Genomic DNA, 27,301 nt, shown 5'->3' with positions numbered 1-27,301 from the left:
ATACTAAAATAAATAATATCCTTAAATATGAAGTAACTTTTCTAATAAAGAAAAAGTTTGATAAGATAAAAATGGTTGGACCTCCATCCTCCTTCACTAAGTGGAACCACTTAATAGAAGGATTTTGGTGGGATCCTTACAAACATAAAAAAAAAAAAATGGTTATAGCTGGTTTGATGACAACATGAGAAATTGTTTCTTCAACTTGGACCGAGAAATCATCTAGATATGATGCAAAATAGATGTTGTTCTAGTGTTGATAAGAGCTTTTTGTGTGAAAAATATGAATTTAAATTTTAAAAATATATTTGATTGCATAAAAAAAAAACCCAATGAATTGTGATTTCTCTATTAGTGGGTCATTTCATTTAGGGACAAGCAGATCACATATCATAAAGAAGATGTGCTTCAAGAGAATGATTTAGGAGTTGTTATAGAATGGAACCATGCATGACGAGCACCCACCCCATGTGAAGCTATATAAGAAGAAGAGTGAGATGAGATAAAAAGTTGGAAGGGTTTTAAAATTCCCTAACATTTCCCTTATTCTGAATGCAAGCCAAAAGTCACAAAAATAAGTTAATCCCATTAAGATAATCAAGGCTTGATCCATAAGACTAGTTTAGAAAAGAAACTAATGCATCCAAGCAAATCCAGAGTGCTAATGTGAATCAGGATATGTACAGCGCCTAGTAAACTCACTATCCAGTAGGCAGTTGTGATCAGATTTTCACTATTAAAACTGAGATCAAAGAGGCATTCTTTTTTATATGCCAAAGTAGGATCGTTTCTCCTTGTAGTAGTCATTTACCCAGACTTCAATCAATTTGATTTCCTCTTGTCTCTGCTCCGTTAACCAGTCTGGATCCTCATCAGTTGAAGCACGCAGATCTATATGATGGGCACCTGAAACAATGAAAGAACGATGTCAAATATCTAAGCTGCATCAGCAGTGCATTTTCTAAACAGACCCACTTTAAAGGAAGTTCACTTAATCAGTCATGTATAAGAAATTATTTTTGTAACTCGTGTTTATCTGTTTCGCCAGCCCCTGGCCGTCAAGAAGACAACAAAATTGGAGTCTTTACATTTCTTTGCAAGTCACTGGATACAGCTTGGAAGGATGTGGCAACTGTTATCTAGGACTACACCTAGAATATGTTTGAAACCTACAAATTCCTATAAAGATATTCAGGATGGATGAAATTGGTCTCCATTTAGAATTTATTGATGACAATTGCTGGAACATAATAGCACGAGTGCAGTTGGAGATTTTACAGGAACCAACCCTAGTACACATTGTTGGTATTCCACAACATTGAGGAAAATGTAATTAAGATTTCTGGATAGACTACATACTATAGATTGACTTTCAGAATGGGATATTCACCTCTTTTGAGCTTACCCACAGTTAATGTTTCCTGGACATTCAATAGTACATTTCACTATGTTGGGTAGATTCAAAAAAAAATGTGGGATTGCAAGACTTTCTACCTGCCTATCCGTAACTCCATTTCTTTGTTAGTGCGTTAGGTACTGAAATAGAAGATGTCAGTGGAAAAAAAAAAGGATACTGGTATAAAAGAAACTACCTAGTTCTGTCACGAGGGCAACAATAGTTTCGGACACATTCTCCAGAACGCTGCAGCAGAAGCATGGGAACAATATCAAAACTACAATGACAACATGATAGACTCCATGGATATAAGCTTTCATGATCTAAGCTTACCCGCCACCACTCCATGGATCCAACAGTCCATTTGAGAATATAATGTTACTGCCAAAAGCCCTCAATGCCGTCCTCAAATCCTTTTGAGAAGAAACAGAAACAAAGACAACATAGAATATATTGAATTGAAACAGTAGAGTACTAAAATTAATGAAAATATACCGATGCTGTCTTACATGGCCACCAAATTCAGTGGTAATCCATTTAGGCCTAGGTTTGACACCAAACTGCTCAAAGCATCCTTTTTCATGAGAAGCATAATTAAAATCATATGGTGGAAATATACTATGATCACGGCTACTGGATAAAGGCATGACCATTTCAGTGCAAGCCTATCAAACAAATCAAAAACCATGTCAAGTATAGATATAAAAATGCTGTACATATGGTTAAATTTAACATAATTTTTTTTAAAAGTTAATTTTTTTTCTATAAAGATACCTGCCAATCCCAACCACTCATTCCATGTGGATCATCACTCAAGTCAAAGCAAGAGACATCACCAGTATAGTTATAATAAATGCTTGCCCCTGCAAAAATACGATCAAGAATATTGGCCCCACTAGGAAGGCTATCGATTTTCTGACAGACCTGAAGAAAAAAACAAAAATAAGTGATAATGCCATGCATATGTAGCTGTGAGATACTCCAAGAGCACACCAGCTCAGACTCATTTGAATTTTCATTATAACCTCTCACTTTGAAGAAATGTATAAAATATCTGCTGTGCTTTTTTAATGATATTCAAATAACTTCCTATTGAATTTTTTTATAATTTTCCCAAAAAAATTGGAAAAAAAAAAAGTCGTAAAAGCTTGAGAAATGTTTCCCTAAAAAACTTAGGTAAGGTTATCATATCCGTCCTGCAAAGAGTTCCTAGGGAAATGAACTTTCTTACTCCTACAAAGAGCTCCCTATTACAATGTCACAAGTTATACATTGCTTCTCTCAAGAGTCACTTACATGCAAGCTTCAGGTAAAATTCATTTAGCATGAGCCACAGAATACAACTAGACAACTAAGTCAAACAAACGAAAAAAGATCTATTTATTTTCCAGCAAGCAATAACTGACCTCTTTTATTGGATTTGCTGGTAATGGCATTAGAAAGGCAGAAGGATATGGATAATCCACCATTGCTAAGTAGCTGTAAGCAGAACTTAACCAATCTGAGAGTTCTTCCGTATTATTGAGATTCCTGGCATTGAGATTGAATTTCAGAGTCCGATGAGAACGGAATAAGCTTAGGAGATGGACACAAGACCAAACAAAGACATTTAAACCATGATTAAAAACTAATAGATGAGAAAAACCATCCAAAGCCCTTTTCTATAACTAAGAGATGAGTAAAACCATCCAAAACCCTTTTCTATAACTAAGAGATGCAAAGATAATATGTGATGAGTATAACACCAATTAATCAAAGGCTTTTATAACTGCCTAGTTGACCAAAGTTATAACCATTTGCTCAGTGCCTTTAAGTCAATCACATAAACTCATTTTAATAGCAGCCAAAAATTATGCTTACCGACACAAATGGAATTTACTGCTCAAATATTTCAGTCCATTCTCTCTCTGACCTTCAACTTCTAAAGCATGCCATGACTCTTTTATGGTTTCAAAGCAGCTCAAACTTTCCCGCTGTGACACATTTGAAAAAGTAAGACATGACTATCGCATTAGGTAATATCAGAAAGACCATAGTTAGATAAAAGGCAAGAAGCTGCAGACTCTGAAATCAGATGAGACAATATCATAAAATGATTGTTCTGGCACAATGTTTTCAAACTGTAGAATGGGTGCTGATGAGGAAAGAGCGCCAATAGCTATATGGGGATACTTCAATCTCATCCATGCAGCCAACACTGTAACATCATCAAATCAAAAATATAAAAAAAATGGACTATTGAGAGGATAAAGAGTGATTAGCTGACATTAAAGCACAACGATCCACCAGATAAACAGAGCCACATAGCATGGTCATAACAAACACTCAAGAACAATTAACTGTAGAATTATTCTACCAATATGTTTTTAGAACAAGAATCAGAGAAATTTAACTAACATCACCACCCATTTGTAGCGTTTACTGGAAAAAAATGTCTATTCAACGAAAGTTTCTTGCTGCCGCCTATCACAACAAATGCTGCATTGGTGAGCTTGAAGTTGCTAGTGAATGTTCCATGCACACAGTTATTTCTTCCAGATATGTAAGAGAAAAACTTCAACATTGAATCTTTTTATGACAATATAGAGAGATGATAAAATAAATTTTATTTTTATCGGTACAAAATCTAAATCCATAGACAAGGCAGGTAGAATGAAGACCCTTACTTCCACCATAAGAACCACCAAATAACACGACAGGACAGTCTTCTGCTGACAAGTTCCGTTTCAAGTCAGTAAGCAATGCTGCGAAGTCCGCAAGTGCTTGCTCTGCAGTTAAATATGATAGTGAGTCAGCACTCTCATATGCTGCATCCTTGCTGCCAAAAGGCATAGACTTCCCATAGTACCGGTGCTGCTCAATTCAGTACTTCAAAAAATCAGAAGCTATTCCACCGTATAAAAGCATCATCTATTGGTAATTAGCTCAAATTTTCCATAATTTGCACTAAATTTGAAATTGAAGTGATAAAAACATAAGGTTCAATTTGATTTCAATAAACATACTTGAAGGGAGAAGAATCGGCCCCTTCAGAGTATACCATACCAAAAAATAAAAATAATATTTCACTCTATGCATTTCATTCATCTCTGATTTGCCAATTGAGAGGAACAGCAAAACATTTTATTTAAATTGCTGTCACTCTGCTCTTTAGAGATTCTGACCAATTGAAGCCTTCTTAACCTTTAGCACAATTTCCTCTAAGCAGTACATTGGACGGGAGATCGGCCGGCGTGCACTTTATCGGATGAGAGTTAGATGCAGTAAAAACTAAAACTTCTGAATGATGAAAATTGACACCGCCGATGGGGGAACACTACTTTGCTACTGACAAGTGCCAGTATGCTTCACTCCAGCATCAAAATCGGTTCAAATTGAAGTAAATTCATTAGTTCAAATAGCTCATAAGATTAACAGAGATCGTTTTTGAACGGTGGCTTTTCCAGATAATCACGTGGAATCCAAATGAATTAACGAAAAAAATGGAGAAATGAACAAATAGGATAAGGAAACAAAAATTAAGAACATAATTCAATGAGGTGGGGAAAACAAAGGTAACACCGACCTCTGGGAAGACAACCATAGCGCCAAAACGAGGAGCAATTTCCCAAACAAAACCCGTATTTTCCGCGAACCACTCGATGTCGCCTTCGTTCCCGCAGTAGAAGAAGATAGGACCCATATGATCTGGCCCTTTCCAATGCTCCCGGCTGATGAGATATCGTTGCTCAAATGAGGACAAGTTCTTGAAGCTGAAGTGGTCGAGTAGTTGCGTGTAGTAGCGAGTCTCATATCGGTAAGACTTTACAGTTTGAGTGGTTTCAGCTTTCAGGTGAGCGAATCGGCCAAGAAACCGAGGCTTTGAGTTGATGAACGATGAAGAGGCGACTGATGCTGCCGAGAAGAAGAGGAGGAAGTAGAGCCATGTTCCTGTCATTTTTCTCTGCTCTTCCGTTCCTCACCGCTTGATGCTTATGTAGGCGTGAGCATCAAGCTGGGTTTCAAGGGAACCGATCCGACTCGACTCGACCCGACCCTAGGAGATGGCTTCACGGGTTTACAGGGATGGCACAGGGAAAGAGGCAGTAGAAGAGGAAATAACAAACATTGGTTAGTTAGTTATTAAATTGATTACGTAGTTATTGAATTGGTTAATTAATAAAATAATCTATTAATCAATCATTTAATTGGTTATTTATTTTATTTATTAGTTAATTAGTTAACTTATTTGATTAATTAGCTATTTAAACACTTCTAAATAGTAAAAATAATTAAACATAAAAAATATAATTAAATAGATAGCATATTATTAAAGATATAATTAATTATTCCTAGGACCTCCTTGCACAAGAGGCTCAACCCCCTATCTGCCCTGCCCAAGGGGCTCGAGCCCCCCTTCCCTCCGGAGTTATTTACTTGATTAATTAGTTACTTAATGGTTTATTACTTCTTAATGTCAATTAGATATGTAGTTGGTCAAATATTTTAATTCAATTATTAATTAATTAATTATCTACTTAATTGATTAATTGCTAATGTAATTGGTTTATATGTACCTAATTACCTAATTGCCTAAATGAAAAGATTACTTAAATTACCTAATTAACTACTTAAAATAACTAATCGATTAATTCATTAACTACTCAATTAAGTATTTATTTAATTAATAAACTATCACAATTCCCAGGCAGTGGTGGAACAATTATAGCCGATGAAAAAATTTCCGCCCTAAAATATTACTGGCGGAAAAGGTATTTTCAGCATAATCCTTTTTTCGTCGATAATTGTTCTACCTTCATCGATGAAGTTGTTTATCACCAACAAATGTGATTTTTGTCAGTAAATATAATTTCACCATTAAAAAAATCACTACTAGAAGCTCATTTTCCTTAGTGTTAGTGGTAGTGATTTTTTTAATGTTATATGTTTTATGGAAATCTCGAGGGATAGAAGTTTGAGAGGTAAGTATTTTCTGGTTAAGTGAACCACTAAGATGGAACAATCATGTCAGAGTGGTTTCGTCCACTTTTGTAGGCGGTAGTTTTCTGCATTTCAAAGATCATTTTTTTGGGTAAATTGGTTAGCCGCTGTCATAGTATCAGAGTTAGGCCCGCCACGTCCCGCGTTTGAATCCCGTGAGAGGCGGTCAAGAATGGGCGGGGTGGGTATCAGAGTAGTTCCGTCCACTTTTATAGGCGGTAGTTTTCCGCACCTAACAAATCGGTCTGTTGGTTGTATTGGCTAATCACTGTAAATCACACATGAGATAATGGGTGAGTCTTCCTTAACTCAAGTTATCTAGCCACCAAATTCACAAATTCCGGTCCGAACTCACCCGATCTAACTTGGAATTTCGGGACCCGGATTCAGATCCGATTCCCGAGTCCGACAACTAGGAGTAGTAATTCTGAGCCACGGGTTTGTCGTAATTTTGGGGCAATACAATATCCGGTAGCTAAAGGTGATCACTGACCAGTTCAGAGACGCTATTTACTTCTACGGTCAATTCCTTCTTTCTACCTCGCAGTTACGAACGACGACGACGACGACGACGACGATGACGACTGCGAACGCAAATTTGATTGCAAAACCCCATCAAGTATCATTACATATAGTCGAGATGGTCAACCCTTTTCTTCTCCCTCCCCGTGCTCCCCCTCTCGGATTGCTTCGTCTTCTGTTCCCCACAGTTTTAGAGTTTTAGAGTTAGAATCTTTATTTGCAGACCATGAAAGCATCAACCAGAGGAAGCAGACACTGGCTCCCCCTGCTAGTCCTTCTGGTTTCTTTCTTGGGGGCAGCAGAATCTAAATGTAGCAGAGGCTGCGACCTGGCCCTTGCTTCTTTCTATGTCGTTCAAGGCCAGAGCTTGGACACCATCGCAGGACTCTTCTTCACCTCCAGCGATGTAATCTATTCCTACAATACCAAAAAGCTCCCCAACAAAGATAGTTTACCTTCAGATATCCGAATAAATGTCCCCTTTCCGTCATGCGAGTGCATCAATGGAGATTTCTTGGGCTATACTTTCCGTTACAATACTAAGTCTGGTGATACTTATAATAAGATCGCCTCCGAAGTCTATTCCAATCTCACTACTGCTGATTGGCTCCAGCGGGTCAACAACTACAATCCGATCAATATTCCTTTAAATGCGGTGGTTAACGTCACTGTTAATTGCTCTTGCGGCGATGCCTCCGTGTCCAGTGAGTATGGGTTGTTTGTGACGTATCCAATGAGGCCTGGGGAGAATTTGTCTTCTGTTGCTGCAGAATTGGAGTTCACAGACACGAGATTAGTGGAGAGATATAATCGAGATGTGAATTTCAGCAGCTGGACAGGGTTGGTCTTTGTTCCTGCGAAAGGTAAATTTTTTAAATTAATCTTTGATTTCAATAGTTGAGGATTAATAATATTGAAGTTTTTTTATTTTTCAAAGATGGCCGGCATGAGGTTCTGGAAGCACGATATTAGTCATAAAAGCAACCACCGAAAAATCAAAGTTTTTTTTCTGAAATAAAACAGACGTTGCCAATAGAAAATTAAACTCTAAACACGTTAGCCCATCTAATTTTATCATGAGTTGCATTTAATAGTGGAAGAATGATTTGGAAAGGGTATTTGTGATTCAAAGTTCGAATAGTCATGAATATGACTGTCCTACAATTTCTCAGTGATGTCTTTTATATGGTGTTCTTCTTTTTAGAAGAATATGTGAGAAGCTCTTATGGAGCATATACAATGAAAATCTTTTATCTTCCACTCTCTTTTTTCTCTCACGCCGTCTTTAATGAGTGCATGGCACACACAAATGCTTGCAAAAAATTTGAGAATTCTTTTTGTTTTAAATTTTTTTTGTGGTTAAATTGTTTTTCTCTATGAAATTGATGGATTCAACTCTATTTTAGGTTGAGAGATCAAGTTGATTCCTTATCTTTCGTTTGAGATAATTTCCAAAAACAGCCTTATTAGATACTAAATTTCTGAACATGGCATCTTAACAACTGTATTCCTTAATATGTCCTACTATTTAAGAATGTAAGCTAATGTAGTTCCGATGTTACAATTTTTTTTTAATGAACATAAAAATCTAGTGACTTTGAGTATAGGTATAATGCCTTAAAATAAGGTACATTACCCTTACACATGGTTAATGCGTATTTAAAGGTGGGAGGAAAATATCATATTTGGAAAATAAAGGGCAGAACACCAACCTCTTGTCTTTTAAGTGGGAGGAAAGGTGATTTCCCTTCTTAGTTCTTACTGAACAAGGAGAGAGGGAGAGTTGAGTTGGTCTCTCCCTGCACATCCTGCCTCTCTGTTTCTGCTGGGAGAGGAAGGGGTGGAGACCTATGCACATTCTAGAATGGAAAAAAAGTTCTCTTGGTTGGGGGCCTCTTATCATCCTGCATGTTTTGTGATGCCTGTATTTATTAATGCATCTAAGGGGGGCTATATCAAAAGTGACGTTTTTTTTTTAACACACACAAAAAAAAAAAAACATGCCGAGTCCTGTCTTAAAAGTCAACTTAGAGCAAACCCATGCCTTTGGCTCGTTTGGTGTATTGCCTGATACTTAAGTTGTTGTGTGTAGTAATAATCTTATGGGAATTGTTCATGAGTTATTCAGCTCCATTCACAGAAAACTGAAGCTTCGTTGGTTTGGCCTTTTCCTCTTGTTGTTTGCAGATTTAAATGGAAGCTACAAGCCTCTAAAATCAAGGTAAACTTCAATTTTTTGTTAGCGTTTCTGGTTTATATCCTGTCTTTTTGTTGTGCAAAGGTCTGTCAGTTGTCTAACAACAAGTTGAACTTATTTCTTTTGCAGAACAGGTCCGTCAGTTGTTACTTCTCATTTATTGACATGTAAAAATGGGACAACCTATTTGAATTTCGTTAAATTTATGATGCTTCGTAGCTCTCATATTGGCATTTAAGCAGGACTTTCACAAGGAGCTATAGCTGCAGTTTCGGTTGCAGGGGCAGTTGTTTTACTCTTTTTGGTGATTTTCTTATATCTTAAGGTGTTTAAAAAGAGTAAGGTGAAGCGTGCACCGTTATTTCCATCACAAGCTGAAAACAATTCAGTCCAACAACATAGGCACGGTAATCATTCCTGTGCACATGTAGCTGCTTCTCTCTCTCTCTCTCTCTCTTGTTTGTTAGTTGCTTGTTTACATCAAATGCCTTATAATTAGTATGAGTCTTGAGAGAAATGCTCATAAACTGCTAGAAGTATCAGGTTCAAGTTTCTTACTTGTTACAGTTTCACAAAAGCCTTTTACAATTGTTTTTTAGTTTTGTTTGGTTTTACTTTTCCTGTCCAGCACCCACGGTGGGCGAGATTAGCTTTTTATTGTGAAAGCTTCGACCGCAGAATGGCCAAAATCTTTCATCCGACACACATTTAATTTTTTTAGAATGTCTTTTAATTAACACAGGCTTGTTTTCACACTTTTTTCTCAAAAAAAACTTTTCCTGTCCAGCAAATTCCCAGTTTTCATGTGTATCCCTAGTTCTGTGATTAGAGACAAATGTAGAGCGGTAGCCACTTCCCTTGGATTTCTGGATGGATGAGGTCCATGCTGGACTCCATTCTTAAAGGGATGGTCAAAGTCAAACTTTAATTGCAGTTCTTAGGGCAACTCCTTCCTGGAGTTCAAGTTTTCTATGATTGAGGAGGATCCTTCTAGCCCAATGATGTAGCTAATTCCATTAAAGCGAGTGAGAACTCTTTGAGACCGCCTTTATTGCCTTCTTGATTGCTAATGGTGACTCTGTGGGCGTCATTAATTGGACAACTAGAACATCATCTCCCCAGTGTTTTGCAAAAATTCTATGATGAGATTGAGGGTATTTGCTCCTCACGTATGGATGCAGTCACCAAGGTATGCTAATGACATGGCTGACTGCTTGGCTCAAAGTGGAGCTTCTTGGCAGCATCTTGTTGTTGGGAATTCACTTCCCTTTGACTTGCCTTATCCTCATTATCACCCCTGAGGAACCCTTCTACATCTTGCTCACTCTCTCTCTGGCTCTCTGTCTCTTCTGTCTAATACATCTCACTTTTGAAGGGATATTTAAGCGCTTGGGGCATGTTCTTGTAAATTTTTATGCTATTGACAACTGTTAACACTTCAAAACTCTTTGTTTAGATTACTACGTCTTTGAGATATTTATTAAAAATGATAGAACTCTCGGGTGATGAAAATACTTTTGGATCTTGTATTTAGCTTTTATTTTTTCTGATATTAATCTCTTGTCTGTATGTCTTGTACATATGAACATGTAAGTCACCTTACATTTGTCTATTGTAAGCAACTTATTGAAACATCTCAAAAAAAGAAGTGAAAGAAAAAGTTATATTTACAGCAAATATTTAGTTATGCACTGAAGGTAAAGGTCATTTCCATGGAAGATTAATTTACTTTGGAGGTTCCTAGTATGGGTTATTGGAAGGCTTGTTGTTAGGTAAAGTGTCCTTTCCTTCTTCAATTTGGCTTGATATCACATGCCAGAACCATATACTGTTAGGGTGGATTTTATGTTTCTTGCTCTTATTTGCCCTTCGGATTTATAACTTTTGCTTTTCTTTGGCTGTTGTTTTATTCTTGCTTTATCTGTTGAAGAGTTCTGAATATCAAATACTATGCAAATTATATGTTAAACTTTGGCTCAAGTCCATCCCAAAATGAGTAGCCAAAGTTAAGAGGTCTTTTCCCAAGAAATAAGTACAAGATCTTTTAGAAATTGAGTTTAAGGAGAAAATAGAAGAGAAAAAGTAGGGAAAACTGTGAGAGAGCAAGATAACTGATGCAAGAAGTTGGAGTGATTAGAGGTCAAGTTAGAATGCCGATTCCCCTTTTGTATTGAGCGATAGTTTTAAAAAGTTCCCAACATTACCCTCTACAGTATATTACATGAAACAGCCCCATTTAATGGTAAATACATAAACAAAGTGCCTAATGTTATATAAAATCTTTTAAGACTAAGGGTGGCAATTTCCAATGAATACCCATAAGTAAAAAGACCAAATTCCTTTTTACATTATTTAATACTCCCCCTTAAGCTGGAGCATAAATGTCTAACAACCCCAGCTTATTGTAAATAAAGCAAACTCTCTTTTCCCAAGTGTTTTAATAAAAAAATCACCTAGATGGTTTGTAAACAAACATCTGGAGTTGCAATTTTTCCACTCACGATGACATCTCTAATAAGTGATAATCCCCTTTAATGTGCTTAGTTTTTTCATGAAAGATTGGGTTACTAGTAATAAAAGTTTGATTGACACATCACATCACCATGGGTTCCTTCTCAACATATACAACCCAACCCTTAATGATTTTACTTACATTAATTCACAAGTTGTGCACACCATCAATTTGTATTATACCTTAAGACTAGATCTAGGTGCAGTCTTTTGTTTCTTGTTGTTACGTGTAACTAAATTTCCTTTAATGAAGGTACAAACAACTGCTTGTGGATCTTCTATCCAGTTTGGATAGAGCAAAGTCTACATTAAAGAAACCTTTGACTTAACATAACCATGTGACTTGTACCATAGGCCTTTGCTTGGGAAAGGCCTTTAACTATTTCAAAATTCTATAGATAAGCTTCATGATGTATTATTCAGGGATTTTCCATAAATCAGCACTGCATAAGAAATATCTAGTCTCAACAGTGTGGCATAGATAAATTTTTCAATGAATCTTTGCTATGAACCCCAGTGTATATCATGGGTTAGGCTATGTGACCATCATGGGTAGGTAGTAAAATAATAAAGGAGTTGACAGAAGTCTAACGAGGAGGAGGAAACAAGTAGCACCAAGGAAGGGAAAACAGTCAGTTTGGGACTTAGATAAGTAGGGACTTGGATAAGTGGTGCTAGCACTGAAGGGGCAAAAGAATCAAAGAAGTTTCTAGAGGAGGAAGAATAGCTTGGCCACGGGCAAAATTGTCTAGGAAGATACTTAAAGGTAGTGCCAATTTTGCACAGGGGTAGAATTGTTCGGAGAAAGCTCTAGAAGGTCACCAACTCAGTCAGGAGATCTAGAGGGATCTAGAGAATATCTAAGAAAAGCTTGCTTGCCTCCTAAGCAATCCTATGCCTAACATTAATCCCATATAGGAAGATTTGTAGAAATTGCTCCTCTCCCATCTATTAATAAGGAGCTCTAAAAGCTTTGTATCATTTTCAATCAATACAAACCTCTTTATTTGCGTGAGCCAACCCCAAGGTGTCTTCACTGACGATTTAAAGGTTGCTTTGGCGGCTAGCCCTTGATCAAGGAAGGTTGCCTTTCTTCACTGAGGAGGCTCTGCCCTTGGCAAACGTAAGCTAATTCAGTTTTCTATCTCTTTGTATTTATTTTAGCTTTAGTTTTGTAGAGTATCTTTGGTTATATTATTTAGATACAATGCAGCTTTAGCGAGTAAACATTTCCCAAGTTTTTCTGACTAAGTGAGACATATCTTCACTAATTAATCATAGTTCCCTTCAAACTTAGTTTAGACATACTATCTAGTATCCTAGTTAAGTACCTTATTGTTTACTTGAGTGAGTCATGCTCATGTTGAGAGTTACACGTTAATGAAGTGTCTCTCAAAGTGAGTTTCTTGCACAAGTTATTCATTAAGTGTACTTAATAGTTTAATGTCCATCTTATCATGAAAAATCCATAAATAGAGTCTTGGTCTTTCTACCTTAGTGTCCATGAGTTAATTCTAAATTAGGAAACTATCTTTTGCATGAAACTTGACAAACTTCTCTCAAATTGATTATATACTTATTAAGTGAAACCCTTGATTCTAACCTAGTATTGCCTGAGCACTAATCTGAAAATGCTTAGTTCTCAGACTTCCACTCAGATTTCCCCCAAAACCATACCATTGTCTTCGTAACTCATCCATCTATCTAACCATAGTCTTCATCCTTCCAATTTGAGTCCAAAGACCCAAAAGAATAGTTATTTTCCGAGTCAAGTACCTACTCTGAGTCCTGATAAAAAATGCCTAACTTTTTCAGCCTTCCGCCTCTCAAAACCCAACATAACCTATACCTTAGATTCCCAACTCAAACTACAAAACTATACTCTTTTTTCCCTAGTTCTATCTTTCTAAGCTAACCATTTAACCGTAAACTTCCTAAACTCTAATTCTAGTCTAGAATTCAAACCTTCAAATCTACCTTAAACCACCACCGCTTTCCTCGTATCCAAACCGACCATTAGGACATGTAGCCCCATGATAAGCCCTCACATCTGAGCCTAGAACCAGGATCATAACAGTCTTCTATATTGAGTCTTGTCATTCATCACTGGATTCTGATCATCATGAAAATTGTTATTGCTCTCCCTTGATGTCTCATAGGTTTAGCTCCAAGCAACGTAGTCTCTTGAAGCAAGTCAATGATGTACATTCTGACATTAGCACTCTAGAACAACCTTTAGCTATCTCAATCCCTTGACAATACTTCAAATGGCCGAGATCCTTGGTCTGAAAGTGTTTTCTAAGTGTTTCTTTTACCTCTCCAATTCCCTACAAACCACTACTTGATAAGACAATGTCATCAACTTGCACTGTCAAATGGAATATCCAGAACAAAGTAGAATTATCGCAATGACTTGTCAAAAACCTAAAGTAGATCACTACTTTGCTACTTTGTTAAAAAATTCAAACTAGCCTTGCAGGTTTTGTTCGAGTCCATATATGGCTTTCTTCTATAGACACACCTTACCAATCTCCACTGAGTGACGCATTCTCTGCTCTCTGAACTTTGGCATAAGCCTCTGGGAGAGGGCAAAATCAGTACTAGACAATATCTAGGATATTTTGGCCCTAAAATAGTGAAGAAACTTAGCCATATTGATGTCTTCCTTTTGCTTTCTCAACTTGTCCTCATCTGTAGTGAAGGGATTTCCCTCATCTCACCGAAATGCTTAATGATGCCCTTCTCCTCTCTTTTGTAAGTAAGAGAGTAGGCATACAAGTCATAGACTCTAGACTGGTCTTTTAATGGGAAAACACAGACTTCAGTTTCACAGTACATAACAGGACTACTGATATAGGTTTTCCATGTTATTGACCTACTGGGTCATAGCCATTGCATTATCCTTTTTCCAACCCTTCGGGAAAGATGGAGGATCTTCAAATATGAGTTGGTCTTTCTCCCTACGTTCCAAATACTTCTTCATTGCTCTAGAACAAAGCAGATAATTCTAACCATCCAGTTTCTTGTTAGTAACATGGACTTTGGTTAGGTCCTTGTCCTCTTTGCCTTAGTTGATTTATGACAAATCAATCTTGCTCCTACTGGAAGAAACCACCTTTGAAGCTTAAAACACACACTTCTCAAGCAAATACACACAATCAATGGAAGGCAAGAGGAGTGCAAAAAAAGAACCCAGTACCCACTCACAAAATGCCAGATGAACCAGAAAACTACTACTAATCTGTCACACTTTATTCACCATAAACCATCTATAAAAAAATTGCAATTCTGGGCATGTACAGCACATATACATCACACCCGGTCGGTAATAGGCCTGATCAGAATAAAGAACCAACAAATTTATCAAATTCACAATTACCAGGTCCGTGCAAACATGTATATTACCTGAAATCAACTCAATCATGGACCTGTGATAAAAGAGCGCTAACGTACAACCATAGGCAGCAAAGAACTCCAGAATACCATCTTCACTCACTTGGAGAATGATAGAATACCAATATTTCACCAAAACAGAGAACTTTTGAAGGCTTGTAAGATATGTGCAGACAAATACTGGATCATGAAGCCCTAACTTTTTTTAGAAGAATGCATTTTCATTAAAGGAGAAAGAAAAAGATTAAAAAGAGAGAAGAGGCTACAAAAAAGAAAGCCTCCCACAAAATGGCTAAAAGCCAACAAGACAACGAAACAAACACCCAAAGCAAAGACATCACAACTGACTTAAACAGATTAAAGGTTATTAACCAACTGGTTAAGGCACAAAGAGAGAAGAAAACACTAACTTGGAGGTTCGGTCTGAATAAAAAAAATTAATTATTTCTCTTGTCCAGGCACTTGCAGCTTGAAATGCTGATATAGAGTGCAATATATCTACCAGATGCGACTGTTCTACTTTGATACTGTGTAAAAGTTTGGGTTAAAGGAAAAAATAGAAGAGAGAAAGAAGGAAAAGCTCGACTGTCAAGTGATCCAATAGGCTGGAGTGGTTAGAGGTCAAGTTTGACCCCCGAATCCCTTTCTTGTATTAAGTGATAGTTTTACAACTTCCCTAAAAGCCCTCTAGCACTTATTATATGAAACTGCCTCTATCATGTGAAACAAAATATAAGTGTCTGATGTTACAGAAAATCTTCTAAGACCAAGGGTAGCAATTTCCTACAAGTACTCATAAGTGAAAAGACCAAATAACTTTTACATTATTCAACAAATCTTTCTAATCCTGAATCTCTGTTGGGCCATTCTAACACTCCCTTTCATGCGTGTGCCCTCTTTATAGCTCATACATGTAAACCATTTTGAGTTGAGACTCACATATGAGTATTTGCTCGATACTATGTTAAAGTTGGGTTTAGGTCCTTCTCAAAATGATTAACAAAATTAAAAAGTTTCTTCACAAGTACAAAACACAAAATCTTTCTAATCCCGAATCTACATGGGCTTATTCTAATCCTATTTAAGTAGTGAGATGAATTTAAAAGTACACTGATGTTAGAAGCTTCAAAAAAAAAAAAAAAAAAAAGTAGTGTCTAGAATTTAAAAATACTGCAATGTTAGAATTTTTGAAAATAGTTATTGGTCTTATTGTTTTTATCATGTGCTGGCTATCTGGCTATAAGAAAATCTCGTCTGATTTCAAAGCTTTTCTAACATGATTTTTAATGGAACTATGTTTGAGATGTTTATATCTATGATATGTAACATGTCAACAAATAACAAAAATCTCCTCGTCCTAAAGAGACACCGGACTTGCTTGACTAAGACCTGATGAGTTTGTTACTTCTGCATATGAATGAACATTTAATCACTCTATTGGCTCTTGTTTCTAGATTCAGTAATTCCTCTGGACACGTCTGAGTCAGCGGCTCTTGTTGGTGGAAGTTCTCCTGGACTGACCGGTATTACTGTAGATAAATCTGTGGAGTTCTCCCACGAGGAGCTTGCCAGGGCAACAGATGATTTCAGTCTGGCAAATAAGATTGGTGAAGGTGGCTTTGGGGCTGTTTATTATGCAGAGCTAAGGGGAGAGGTTTGTTTTTCCTTCATGGGGATAATTCTTTCTACTTGTACCTTCTTGTCTTTCTTAATTTTGGCTTCATTATGTTAAATTTAGTTATTTGGGAACATTGACATGTAGCTCTCCTTGGTTATGGTTGGCTTTTGTGCTTTTATGTGTGTTTTTGCACTATTTGTTTATCATACCAGCAATTAGAACTTAATTTCTTTTATTCTACATTTATTTCCTATCTCATACATTTGTGATCAATGTTTATTTTAAATAATTTCGTATAATGGATCCATTAAGTGTGAGTTGAATGATTTAAAACTTATTTTTCTTTTATTTTACATTTATTTCCTATCTCATACACTCATGATTAATTTTAATTAAATATTTTCTTATTTTTATCATTTTTACTAATAAAATAGAGGTAATTGCATTTTTGTTAATGTAATAATGTGTATGACATTCTGCTAAAAACAAATTAAAGTGTTTGACAGTCTTGTAAATTGTGTGACTTTCCTAAGGAAGAAGATATTGGACACTGGAAAGTTGAGTCCAGCCTCCTTTCCCTCTCTTTATGTATACTGAAATTTTATCTGAAATGACCTTTCTGACCATCTAGAAAGCTGCAATCAAGAAGATGGATATGCAAGCATCAAAAGAGTTTCTGGCAGAACTGAAGGTTCTAACACACGTACATCACTTGAATCTGGTTAGTTATTATCATCTTTGTCATCTTTATTTTGTTTACCTTTTTCTTGAGTGACAAATTTTTTGAGTTCCTAGAACCTTTTTGTCATTATTAAGTTTACATGCAAATTTTGCTTTTTCAATTTCACATGCAAAATTTTGGAAGTAGTTAGTGGTATTGGAAACTTTTACTAAAGCCAAAATTTTACTCATAATACCTTAATCTGTTAGGAACAAATTCAAAAGAGAGTGAGGTTGGGTCCTGAACTCGAGTGAGACAGGGTTTTGGAGAGTTAGGCAGAGTTGGAGTCGAGAAAAGGCTAGGGTTTCTTGTGTGGGAAGAGAAAAGAGAAAAATAAACACACAAAATAAGGGTTGGAGGCGAGATGCTTCTCCCCTTAACGGGCTTCACTATTTATACGCTCAGTAAGCCCTTCTTGATACAATTAGAATGAAAAAGGGATTCTTAATTTACCTTCCTTCTAGGAAACTTGTAGCCCAACATAACCACTAATTTTCTCTTTCTAGAAAACTCCTATCTAGCTTACTAATCCTACTCCCCCAGCAACTCCTGCTCTCTCTCAAAATCATCCTACTCTCCCCTTCTAGATGAACACCATGCACCAGCTAAAATTACAGGTGCTGCCATTCTTCCCTCAAAATCACTCTTCTGCCACTCAGCCTCCCATATGTTTGCATGCATCCCTCTTTATTATAAGTTTGACACTCAGTGCTATCATCATCTGGTTCAGGATGTCCTAGAGTTCAGAAATATACTGGTTTGGAACCTCCAAAGTGTTCTGAAGAGTAATCCAGAAAGTATCATAAAGCATTTCATTAGCCATTGATGCTTGTGAAGAGTTTTGAGCTTGTCACGAGGTGTTAAATAAGGTTCAAGGGTATTCATGTAATTGTGTCTTGTGTTTAGAGAGCTTATTTATGTGGAGGTTAGTTTAGTCACGTGACAGATAGGCTTCAAATGAGGGTCATGTACTCTTGTAAACAACTTAAGCTGATTGATTTTTTATAGATTAGTCGTTGAACTTTTTTTTGTTGTTGTTGAAATAAATGATTTCATTAAGAGCTGAAAGGCCAAGCAGCAAAGCTACATGGAGGGGGTGGGTGGGGGGCAGTGAACCATTTGCACATCTGTTTACATGAGAACATTTACAACCAACATTGGAAGCCAGATTACATATCTCAAGATAGTCTGAAGATGATGCCACAGAGGCTTGCAGGGATACAAACACCAACTGATCACTGCTTTGGAGTCTTCTTCGACTTCCAGAGGAGCAGAAATGCTGGTCGTAAAGTCTTAGTCCATGAAGAATTGCACTGATTCTGATGAAGAGGAGTCCAAATGCTCCGAGGGCCCAGGGAAGGATAGGACCACTACACCATCAGAGCTTCTAAACACACAACCAAATGCCGCTATACTCTCAATGGACACAATAGATAAACTTGCTGGAATTGCTGTTCTTTCCCCCAGTACTTCAACCTTTATTGACTTTCTTCTTCTACATGAGCCTTGAATGATCATTCCTGTTAAGATCTGAACAACTTCTACTTCCTCTTCTTTTCCTTCAATCTGCAAGCAACCAGATTAGGGTAAAAATTCAACATTTTGGTCTGTGTCACTGTAAATCTTCTTCCTCTTTTTGCTCTTATGCTGTAGCCCTTAGGGCTGATGGTTTCCGTGCTTAATGACTTGTCTATGAGTTAATTGTGCCCCAAGCTGGGTTGGTTATTGTTGTGCTGCCTTCTTCTACTACCAAACTGTCCCGTGCTGACTTTTTTGGATCCTTTTTATGCTAATTTTACATATCTGAGTGCTTTTTGCTGGATTTTCAGTTTTTGCTACATGGAAGAATAGAAATTTGTGCAGGGTACTATTGATTGTGGCTTAAATGTTTTAGGAAGTTTGGCATGTCTTTTTTCGCTGATGTGGGCTGGAATTATTGAATTCCTGTTGTGATTGGGAGTTTGGTATAAATGTTGATTGCAAAATGGTTGATTTTTGAGAAGTTATCACTCCTTCAATTTAAGTTTGGTAAAGTTAATGAGATAGACAATTCAACCCCTTAGATTACAAGTGTCAAGTTGTATGTAAAAAATGTGGTGCAGGCTGGTTCTATTAAGATATTTCTTAGATCCAGAAAGAAGCTTCAGTTCCTTAATTGGACACCTCCTTTAACTGAAAAGTGAGAGACTGATATCCATGACACCATCTGTTACACTTCAGGTGTGTTATTGTCTTTCTATGTGTAGATGTGCCCCCTCCTAGTTGTTTAGTACTGGTGCAGTGGTAGGATGTTATTAGTTGTGTTTTATTTCAGTTATTTGCTTTAGTTAGTTTTTTATGTGAAGTAGTTCTAGAAGGGAAACATGGTCAATTCATGTACTTCTAACTTAACTTGCTTAATTAAATAGGTTTAGGGACGTTTTTTGTCTCCCAACAAGGCGCTGGCTCTCGCATCTTTTTCTCTCCTATCTTTTCTTCATTTCTTCTTCAATCTTTTTCTTTTTCTTCTTCAAGACATCCTTTGTACAGATTTTTTTTATGAAATCCTTTGCACAGATTTTATAATGGTATCAGAGCGGTAGGTCCAAAGGGAGTTCAGGTTTCAGTCTTTATCTTTCTTCCTAGTACCTACAAATTCTACAGGAAAAGATTCATTAATTTTCTGTTTCTGATTGTTCTTAAAGTTTCGTAAGAACTTTTCTTCTGAACTCCTTATATATAGGCAGGGCGGGCTTACCATGCAGCAGCCAGTTGTCTGTCCTCTTTGTGGGCTTTTAACCTAATAGCCACAGGTTCAAGTCCTGCTATACCCAGACCTACATTATAACCTACTATGAGTAAAGACGTGTAGTCGCGTTCAAAGATGGCTCTATACTCGGGGTGAGGTAAGGAGTAGTATCAGAGTGACTCGGTCATCTATAGGGCGTGGCTGCAGATCAACAATCTATAATAGAGGGCTGGGACCGGGCAGATCTCTTGTATTCTAGCATTCGACAAGCTCATGATCCTTAGGGTATACAGCATGGAGCAGGCTGAGAGATGAAAGCCTCCTCCTGCTTGCTTGATCAGAATTGATTCCATGATTGAATAGCAGACTACTTTGTAGTAGAAACTCGGAGAGACAGGGGACTCTCTCATACCTGCAAACTCCTAGGATTAGAAACCTTGTTTGTGGCAGGAATAGTTCCCAGTTTCTTCTCTGTGTGAACAAGGTCTGGGAGCTGAAGGTATGTATTGGCATTTTGGTCTGGTCACAAGAAGACCCTGGTTGAAAGATTGGCCCATCTGCAATTTGTCTCCATCTTGTCCTCTCCTAATTCATGATTTACTAATATAATGTTTAACCGAAGCCCGCCCGACTGATCTTCAGCCAAGGGCTAAAATCTGGTACTGATAATGATCACCAAGTTCTGTTTTGTTTGTTACATCTAAAGTGACATTTAGTCGTTGGGTATCATTTTTTATGTGTTTTGTTCTTTTCAGTAGAGCGTCCATTTGTAGAACTTTTTACGAATGACTACTGTTCAATTCTCAACTTTCAGTTCTCTTCTTGCATACATGGTATATTTCTGATGATAATTTTCACATGTTAAAGATCCTCTTGATTGTTTTCAACTTTTATTATTGTGTTTAATAGTTAATTGTGGAAATCTAGGTGCGTCTGATAGGATATTGCACCGAAGGTTCATTATTCCTGGTCTATGAGTTCATTGAGAATGGGAACTTAAGCCAACATTTGCGTGGCTCTGGTAAGGACCTATGGTTAAAAATGTAATATGTTTTCTTCTAGTATCTAAAAAGCTTTTGCTTCTAGGGAGGGATCCATTGTCATGGGATGCCCGTGTGCGAATTGCTCTTGATTCAGCCAGGGGTCTGGAATATATTCATGAGCATACAGTTCCAGTTTATATTCATCGTGATATCAAATCAGCAAACATTTTGATAGACAAGAATTTCCATGGAAAGGTTCTCTCTCCCTCTCCCTCTCTCGCTCTCTCTGGGTTTGTATCTCTGTATTTCTTCTCACTTTCACGTGCAATGTTTTCTTTTAGGTAGCAGACTTTGGGTTAACAAAATTGACAGAAGTTGGAAGTACATCATTGCCAACACGTCTTGTTGGAACATTTGGATATATGCCTCCAGAGTGAGAAAGCTGGCTTCATAATGTTGAAAAATATTTGGCTTATGTCATGATAAAGTTAATGGACTGGATATTTCCTCCTGCTTTTCCTTGCAGATATGCTCGATATGGTGATGTTTCTCCCAAAGTAGATGTCTATGCTTTTGGCGTTGTGCTTTATGAACTTATTTCTGCTAAGGAAGCTGTTGTAAAAACAGATGGGTTAACCTCCGAATCGAAGGGACTCGTTGGTCTGGTTAGTTACTCTTCCTCAATTTATCCCCATGATGTGAACAATAACAACTATTCATATGCATCATTTCAAAGCAATTTACTTTATCTCACCTGGTGCTGTAGTTTGAAGATGTTCTCAACCAGCCAGACCCACGTACAGATCTTCGACAAGTAGTGGACCCTAGACTTGGTGATACATACCCTCTTGACTCAGTTCACAAGGTGAATGGACAGCTTGCTGAAAGTGCTCAGTAATGTTATTTTGATCATTATAATAGCAACTTATTTTTTGGTGCAGATGGCTCAGCTTGCAAGGGCTTGCACGCAAGAAAACCCCCAACTGAGGCCAAGCATGAGATCCATTGTTGTTGCATTAATGACATTGTCTTCCACAACAGAGGATTGGGATGTAGGCTCCTTTTATGAAAATCAAGCTCGAGCGAATCTAATGTCAGGGAGGTAGAGTCTTTTCCTCCACAAGGATTTCAACAGAAAGCTATGCAAAGTTATGCAGTATTGGATTAATATCATTTGTAAATGGAATGAAGGGAACTGAAAGCAGGTTTTTTATTCATTGTTATTTAGATTATTTGTAAATTTTAGTTTATTCTCAATCAATAATAGTTTTGTGAAAGAACAGGAGAAAAGCAAAATATTGTGTAATACTTTCTCAAGTGATGCTAAATGATTTCTCAATCTTTGCTAGCAATGTGTGATAAAGCTTTAAAAAGGGGCTTTTTTCAGAAGAAGTGAAGTGTCACTTTCAAAATTTTAAGCACAATAAGGTAATAAGCAAATGTGTGTGTTTCGTCTCTAGTAAATTTGGGCACATTTAAGAAAAATTATTGGGATTTTACAAGTCTACGAGAATCAAAGAAAGAGATTTGCAATTAGTTCCTGACCTTTTATTTGGTGGATTGATCTAGATGCACCTGTTAATATATCTGAAGGGTTAAAAAAAACTATTGAGGAAAAAAGAAATTTTAATTTACATAAGAAATTATGTCTTTTTTATTAAGGAGGAGTTAGTCCACAATGAACTTGAAATGAAGTAAAGAATTCAATTCATCTTAAATGAATTGATTCAACTTCAACTTATCTTTGGGTATTAGTATAGACAAGTTTAAGTGCACTAGAAAATAAATTCCAGTGTTAGTGTCCTCAAATGAAAAGTATGATATAAACAAGAGAATGAGTAATTTTTTAAAATATACTTAAATAGATAATTAACCAAAATAAGCATGGTTACTACATTTATAAGTAATTTAACGTGTAGTATTAGAATATAATAATATCCTAATTAATATAAAACTATATTATATTAATTGATTACTACAGTTTATTATAAATTAATACAATAATTACAAGTGACAAGAATAAATTATTAAAAATGAATAAATAAATTATTTTTTAATAACGTAAGATATATTTTAACATTAAAACTCATTAATTTAATACAGTAATAAATAAATATATTAATTTATCAATAACATAATATATATTTTTATGATTTATTAATTAATAATATATTGACACACAATGTAAAACCATTAGTTTAATTAATTATAGCAATGGGATAATTAAACCAATTAATGATTACAATTTATTATAAATTAATATATTAATTACGTGTGACTAGAATAAATTATAAAAATTTAAAAAAATTAAAAATTAACAAAAACGAATATAATTAACCAATTAATTATTTAATTGAACTGAAAACATTAAAACAATTATTTTATTAATAACACAATATGAATTTTTTACATAATTAATAATATATTTTATAAAATAAAAAATGATTAGTTTAAATAATTATAAAAATGAAATAATTAACCCAAAATAATATATTTAACAATATTTTATAATTTAATATAGTAATAACATTAATGAATATAATAAATAAATATATAAATTATTTTATTAATAAACTAGGATAAATTATTAATAACATATATATTTATAATTAAAACTTAAAAAATGCTTGAAAATGAACCGAGTTACTCGTAATTGTCCACAATTTACAGCATAAAAGCAAACATTTATGCCTAGGAAAATAACAATGAGTTCGTGCATTTAAAATCATCAACTTACTAATTTAGTACATACAAATGACAACATACATGTTCACAAGCAATAAGATACAACCATCAATAATCACTCCACATGCTAGTCGCTATGGCATCTCGAAATTGTGCGGCCTTGTTGTCTATACTTTTTAGCATCTTTATGCTCTTACAAAAATAAAACATCATTTAGACGACTTGGAATAAAGTTCTAGTAATGCGGAAAATATACAAAATGTTTTACAATACATCATAATTTACTGACCTTGATGTAGTCTTGCCATATAGAATAACATACAGTAACTCGGTGTGTGGTTGCATCCCAGCCCAACCCACTAGAGTTGAGACAACTCGTTACTGTTTGGTAAGTTTTCTTTTATGATCTTATTCGATTCTTGAGCTGCTCAACAGTTTTTTTATTAGCTGCGTGTTCATTGAACCTATTGACACAGTCCAAATACACCTCATGCTTTCAAACCCCATTGGGCATCCTGTTCCCCATATTAACCTGCTCAACCAAGAAATCGAGCATTTTACTGTCATCCTCGAAGGTCCAAATGTCATATGATCGAGGAGTTTGTTGTCTTCTTCCGACCATTTATAATCTAAATCCGAGATAGTCCTCATGGAAAAAAATTTATCAGACAACCATTACCAATCGTAGTAACTAGTGACACACAAAAACACAAACATCAAAAAACAAAATACCATGTGGTGGATATTTATAACACCCAAATCTCCTCACCACATAGCAAGATCATTCCATAGCACTTAAAAAATATTCAACAACATTCTAAAATATTTCAAAATTAATCAAACTAATTCCATTACAGATGACTAGAACAATGCAAAAACACACTTATCAAGTCCAAATTCACCGAATACCCCTGGTAGAGCCCCATATGACTTTACAGTCACTACGAACCGTACAACATCAGTGATAGGGGTCGGGTTTCTTTGGCTAATGAACGCCTGTGTAGGTGACTCAGCCTTGTTTGAACTGGACTAAACACTCCAAACCCCAAAACCCTAAACTCTAATTCCCGACCTGAAGGCAAAATCATAGACCTTAAAAACCCTAAAAGTCCCAAACCCTAAACCCTATCACCCCAAAAACCGAGAACCCAAAAAAAAATTAAATAAAAACCTCATTGACAAATTTTTTTATCAAACAACCATTACCCGTTTTAGTAACTAGGGACATATGTAAACACAAAAATAAATAAATAAATACCATGTGGTAGCTATTTATAACACCCAAATCTCCTCACCACATGGCAAGATCATCCCATACCACTTCAAAAATATTCAACAACATTCTCAAACATTTCAAAATTAATCAAACTAATTCCATTGCAGATGACTAGAATAATGCAAAAACACACTCATCAAGTCCAAATTCACCAAACACCCCTGGTAGATGTCAAAGATAAGTGGTTCCATCAACCACTGATGAGTTAGGTATTTGGCTTTCCGCAGACCGATCTTTTTGGTTGTATTGGCTAGGCGTTTAACAGAGTATCAGAGCTGGACACCACGTTCCGTGTTCAAATCCCGAGTGAAGCGATAGGGAACGGGAACGTTGGGTGTCAGAGCTAGGTGGTTCCGTCCACCCCTGATGGGTTAGGTACTTAGTTTTCCGCACTTAACAGACCGGTATTTTGGGTTGTATTGGCTAGGTGTTTGACAGTAGAGCCCCAAACCCTAGACCTTAAGACCCATAAAAGTCCATAACCCTAATCGAGTAAACTAAAAAATTAAAATAAACTTTAAACCATTAAAACCCTATCACCCAAAAAATCGAGAACCCTAATTTTTTTTTAAAAACCCTAAACCATAATTCCATATCTAAAGACTAAACCCTAGACCTTAAAAACTCTACGAGCCCCAAACCCTAACTCTAATCCTGAAATTAAACCCTATCAAGACGAAATTGAACCCTAAATCCTATAAACCCTAACCCTAAATCCCACAATTAGGCCACAATCAGTACAAATTACATACAAAAATTAAAATTAAATCAAATCCAACACTAAATCAGTTGGAAAAAAATTAGGGTTTCGGCTTACCTTCTGAAATTTGGGGAAAACCACCGCCAAATAGGGTAATCGAAACCCAATTGAAGAAATTGATGTTTAAATATAAAAAATCAAAACCAAAATAGATTAAATTGAAGGGGAGGGGGGAAGGAAAGAGAAGAGCGGGAGCGAGAAGGGAGGTCAAGAGTGAGAAGAGAGGGAGGCCGAGAGGGAAAAGAGAGAGGGAAAAGGAAGAGGGAGGTCGAGAAAGACAGGGAGAGGAGATGCATAGACGAGAAGAAGGGAGAGTGGAGAGGAGATGTGAAGACGATGAGAAGGGAGTGCGAAGATGAGAGGAAACAAGTGAGCGAAGACGAGAGGAAGAAGAGAGCGAAGGCAAAAAGAGGGGGCGGAAAAATTCGTCGGGAGAGGGAGTAGAAGGGAAAATGAGGGATTTTTTTCCTTGTGGGAGGGGGATAATTTTTGCCTAATTGAATTACAACACTAATAGCCTAATCTAATGAAGTGAGTAATGAGGGAATAATTCAAGTGCACTTCATTTTGGACCAACTCGGAGGGAAGACTTCCTAACATTTGTTCAAGAAAATGTCAATCCCACTCATGAAGAAGTGTCTTTTTTATTTTCAATAATAATTTTAACATAAATAATAAAAAGCTGTTTTAGCCTTAGCTTTAACAGTTTCTAATGATTTTATTCAGAATTCGGCCATATTAAAAAAATAGGAGATCAATTTACAATTACAGCAGATCATATCTTAAAAACTTATCAGAAAGCTAGTGTCATAAAGAAGACGATACCTGTAAAGCTCAAGCGTTGCTTAAAAAGAGCCTAGACTACAGTGAAAAGAACATATTGAATCTTATGCTCACTTTTGATTCCTGGGAGACAAATGTACTTGATTCTTCTCTACGCAACAGAAACAGAAAATCAAGAAAAAACTAGCAGCTTTTCTTCTTCCGTGTCGTCTTTACCAGAAAAAACACAGGGAACGACACGAGTGGAAAGGATGAAATAGATCTGGTCAGAACCCACTAACCCTTTCCCGCCTCTTGGGTTGTTCAAGAGTGGGTGGCTGGTGGGTCCACTTCTCCCGCACTTATCATCCGTACTTTTACTCTCTGGTGAGTGCCCTACTGCCGCCTCCATGTTGGGCCCATTTGCTCGGCTGCCCGACATGTGATCTCGTTGATGGGAACTGTGGGCCCATTGCAAGAAAAGTCACTCTTTGCAGTATCGACTACGGAGTTCGGGCAACTCGCTGGGCTGCCCAGTGGGCGCTTCAATGTACGGTTGGGCTTTTTTTAGTAAATGAAGCTGAAACGAAAAGTTCTGTATGCCGATAGGGCCCACTTGCTTTCACATGATGATCCGGATAAAGAACCTGGCCGTCGGCCGTCGGCCGTCGGTCCCGGTCCGTTGCAAACGATCGGGATATAATACCAGGGAAGAAACAGAACTCTCTAATCTGAAGAAGAAGATGATGCTCTTTACATGATGATAACA

General features: G+C 36.6%; 2 protein-coding genes across 3 annotated transcripts; one reads left to right on the top strand and one right to left on the bottom strand.

Moving 5' to 3' along the window:
• Positions 1–566: 566 nt before the first annotated feature.
• On the bottom strand, positions 567–5,333 carry LOC137951199 (uncharacterized). The gene is made up of 10 exons (XM_068797785.1): positions 4,962–5,333; positions 4,063–4,249; positions 3,460–3,593; positions 3,257–3,369; positions 2,803–2,926; positions 2,171–2,320; positions 1,906–2,061; positions 1,730–1,809; positions 1,593–1,642; positions 567–906 (listed from the first exon to the last, which is right to left on the bottom strand). The coding sequence occupies exons 1-10, from the start codon at positions 5,331–5,333 to the stop codon at positions 767–769; spliced, it is 1,506 nt and encodes a 501-aa protein (XP_068653886.1). The 3' UTR covers positions 567–766.
• A 1,606-nt stretch (positions 5,334–6,939) lies between these two features.
• Positions 6,940–22,366, top strand: LOC137951638 (chitin elicitor receptor kinase 1-like). 2 transcript variants are annotated; one of them, XM_068798441.1, is made up of 11 exons: positions 6,940–7,761; positions 9,086–9,119; positions 9,338–9,502; positions 16,454–16,653; positions 17,249–17,338; positions 20,994–21,087; positions 21,153–21,304; positions 21,391–21,482; positions 21,576–21,714; positions 21,816–21,914; positions 21,991–22,366. In XM_068798441.1, the coding sequence occupies exons 5-11, from the start codon at positions 17,267–17,269 to the stop codon at positions 22,153–22,155; spliced, it is 813 nt and encodes a 270-aa protein (XP_068654542.1). In that variant the 5' UTR covers positions 6,940–7,761; positions 9,086–9,119; positions 9,338–9,502; positions 16,454–16,653; positions 17,249–17,266; the 3' UTR covers positions 22,156–22,366. The 2 variants fall into 2 exon arrangements, 1 of the variants encoding a protein (XP_068654542.1); XR_011112146.1 differs by lacking the exons at positions 16,454–16,653; positions 17,249–17,338; positions 20,994–21,087; ... (3 more) ...; positions 21,816–21,914; positions 21,991–22,366 and adding an exon at positions 12,674–12,729.
• The last annotated feature ends 4,935 nt before the right edge of the window (positions 22,367–27,301 follow it).

The sequence above is a fragment of the Aristolochia californica genome, unplaced genomic scaffold (assembly GCF_029961685.1).
Source record: "Aristolochia californica isolate CCGP_79_NKW_82.1479 unplaced genomic scaffold, dmAriCali1.0.hap1 SCAF_15, whole genome shotgun sequence".
NCBI lineage: Eukaryota > Viridiplantae > Streptophyta > Magnoliopsida > Piperales > Aristolochiaceae > Aristolochia > Aristolochia californica.
This window is presented reverse-complemented; position numbering and strand designations above follow the sequence as displayed.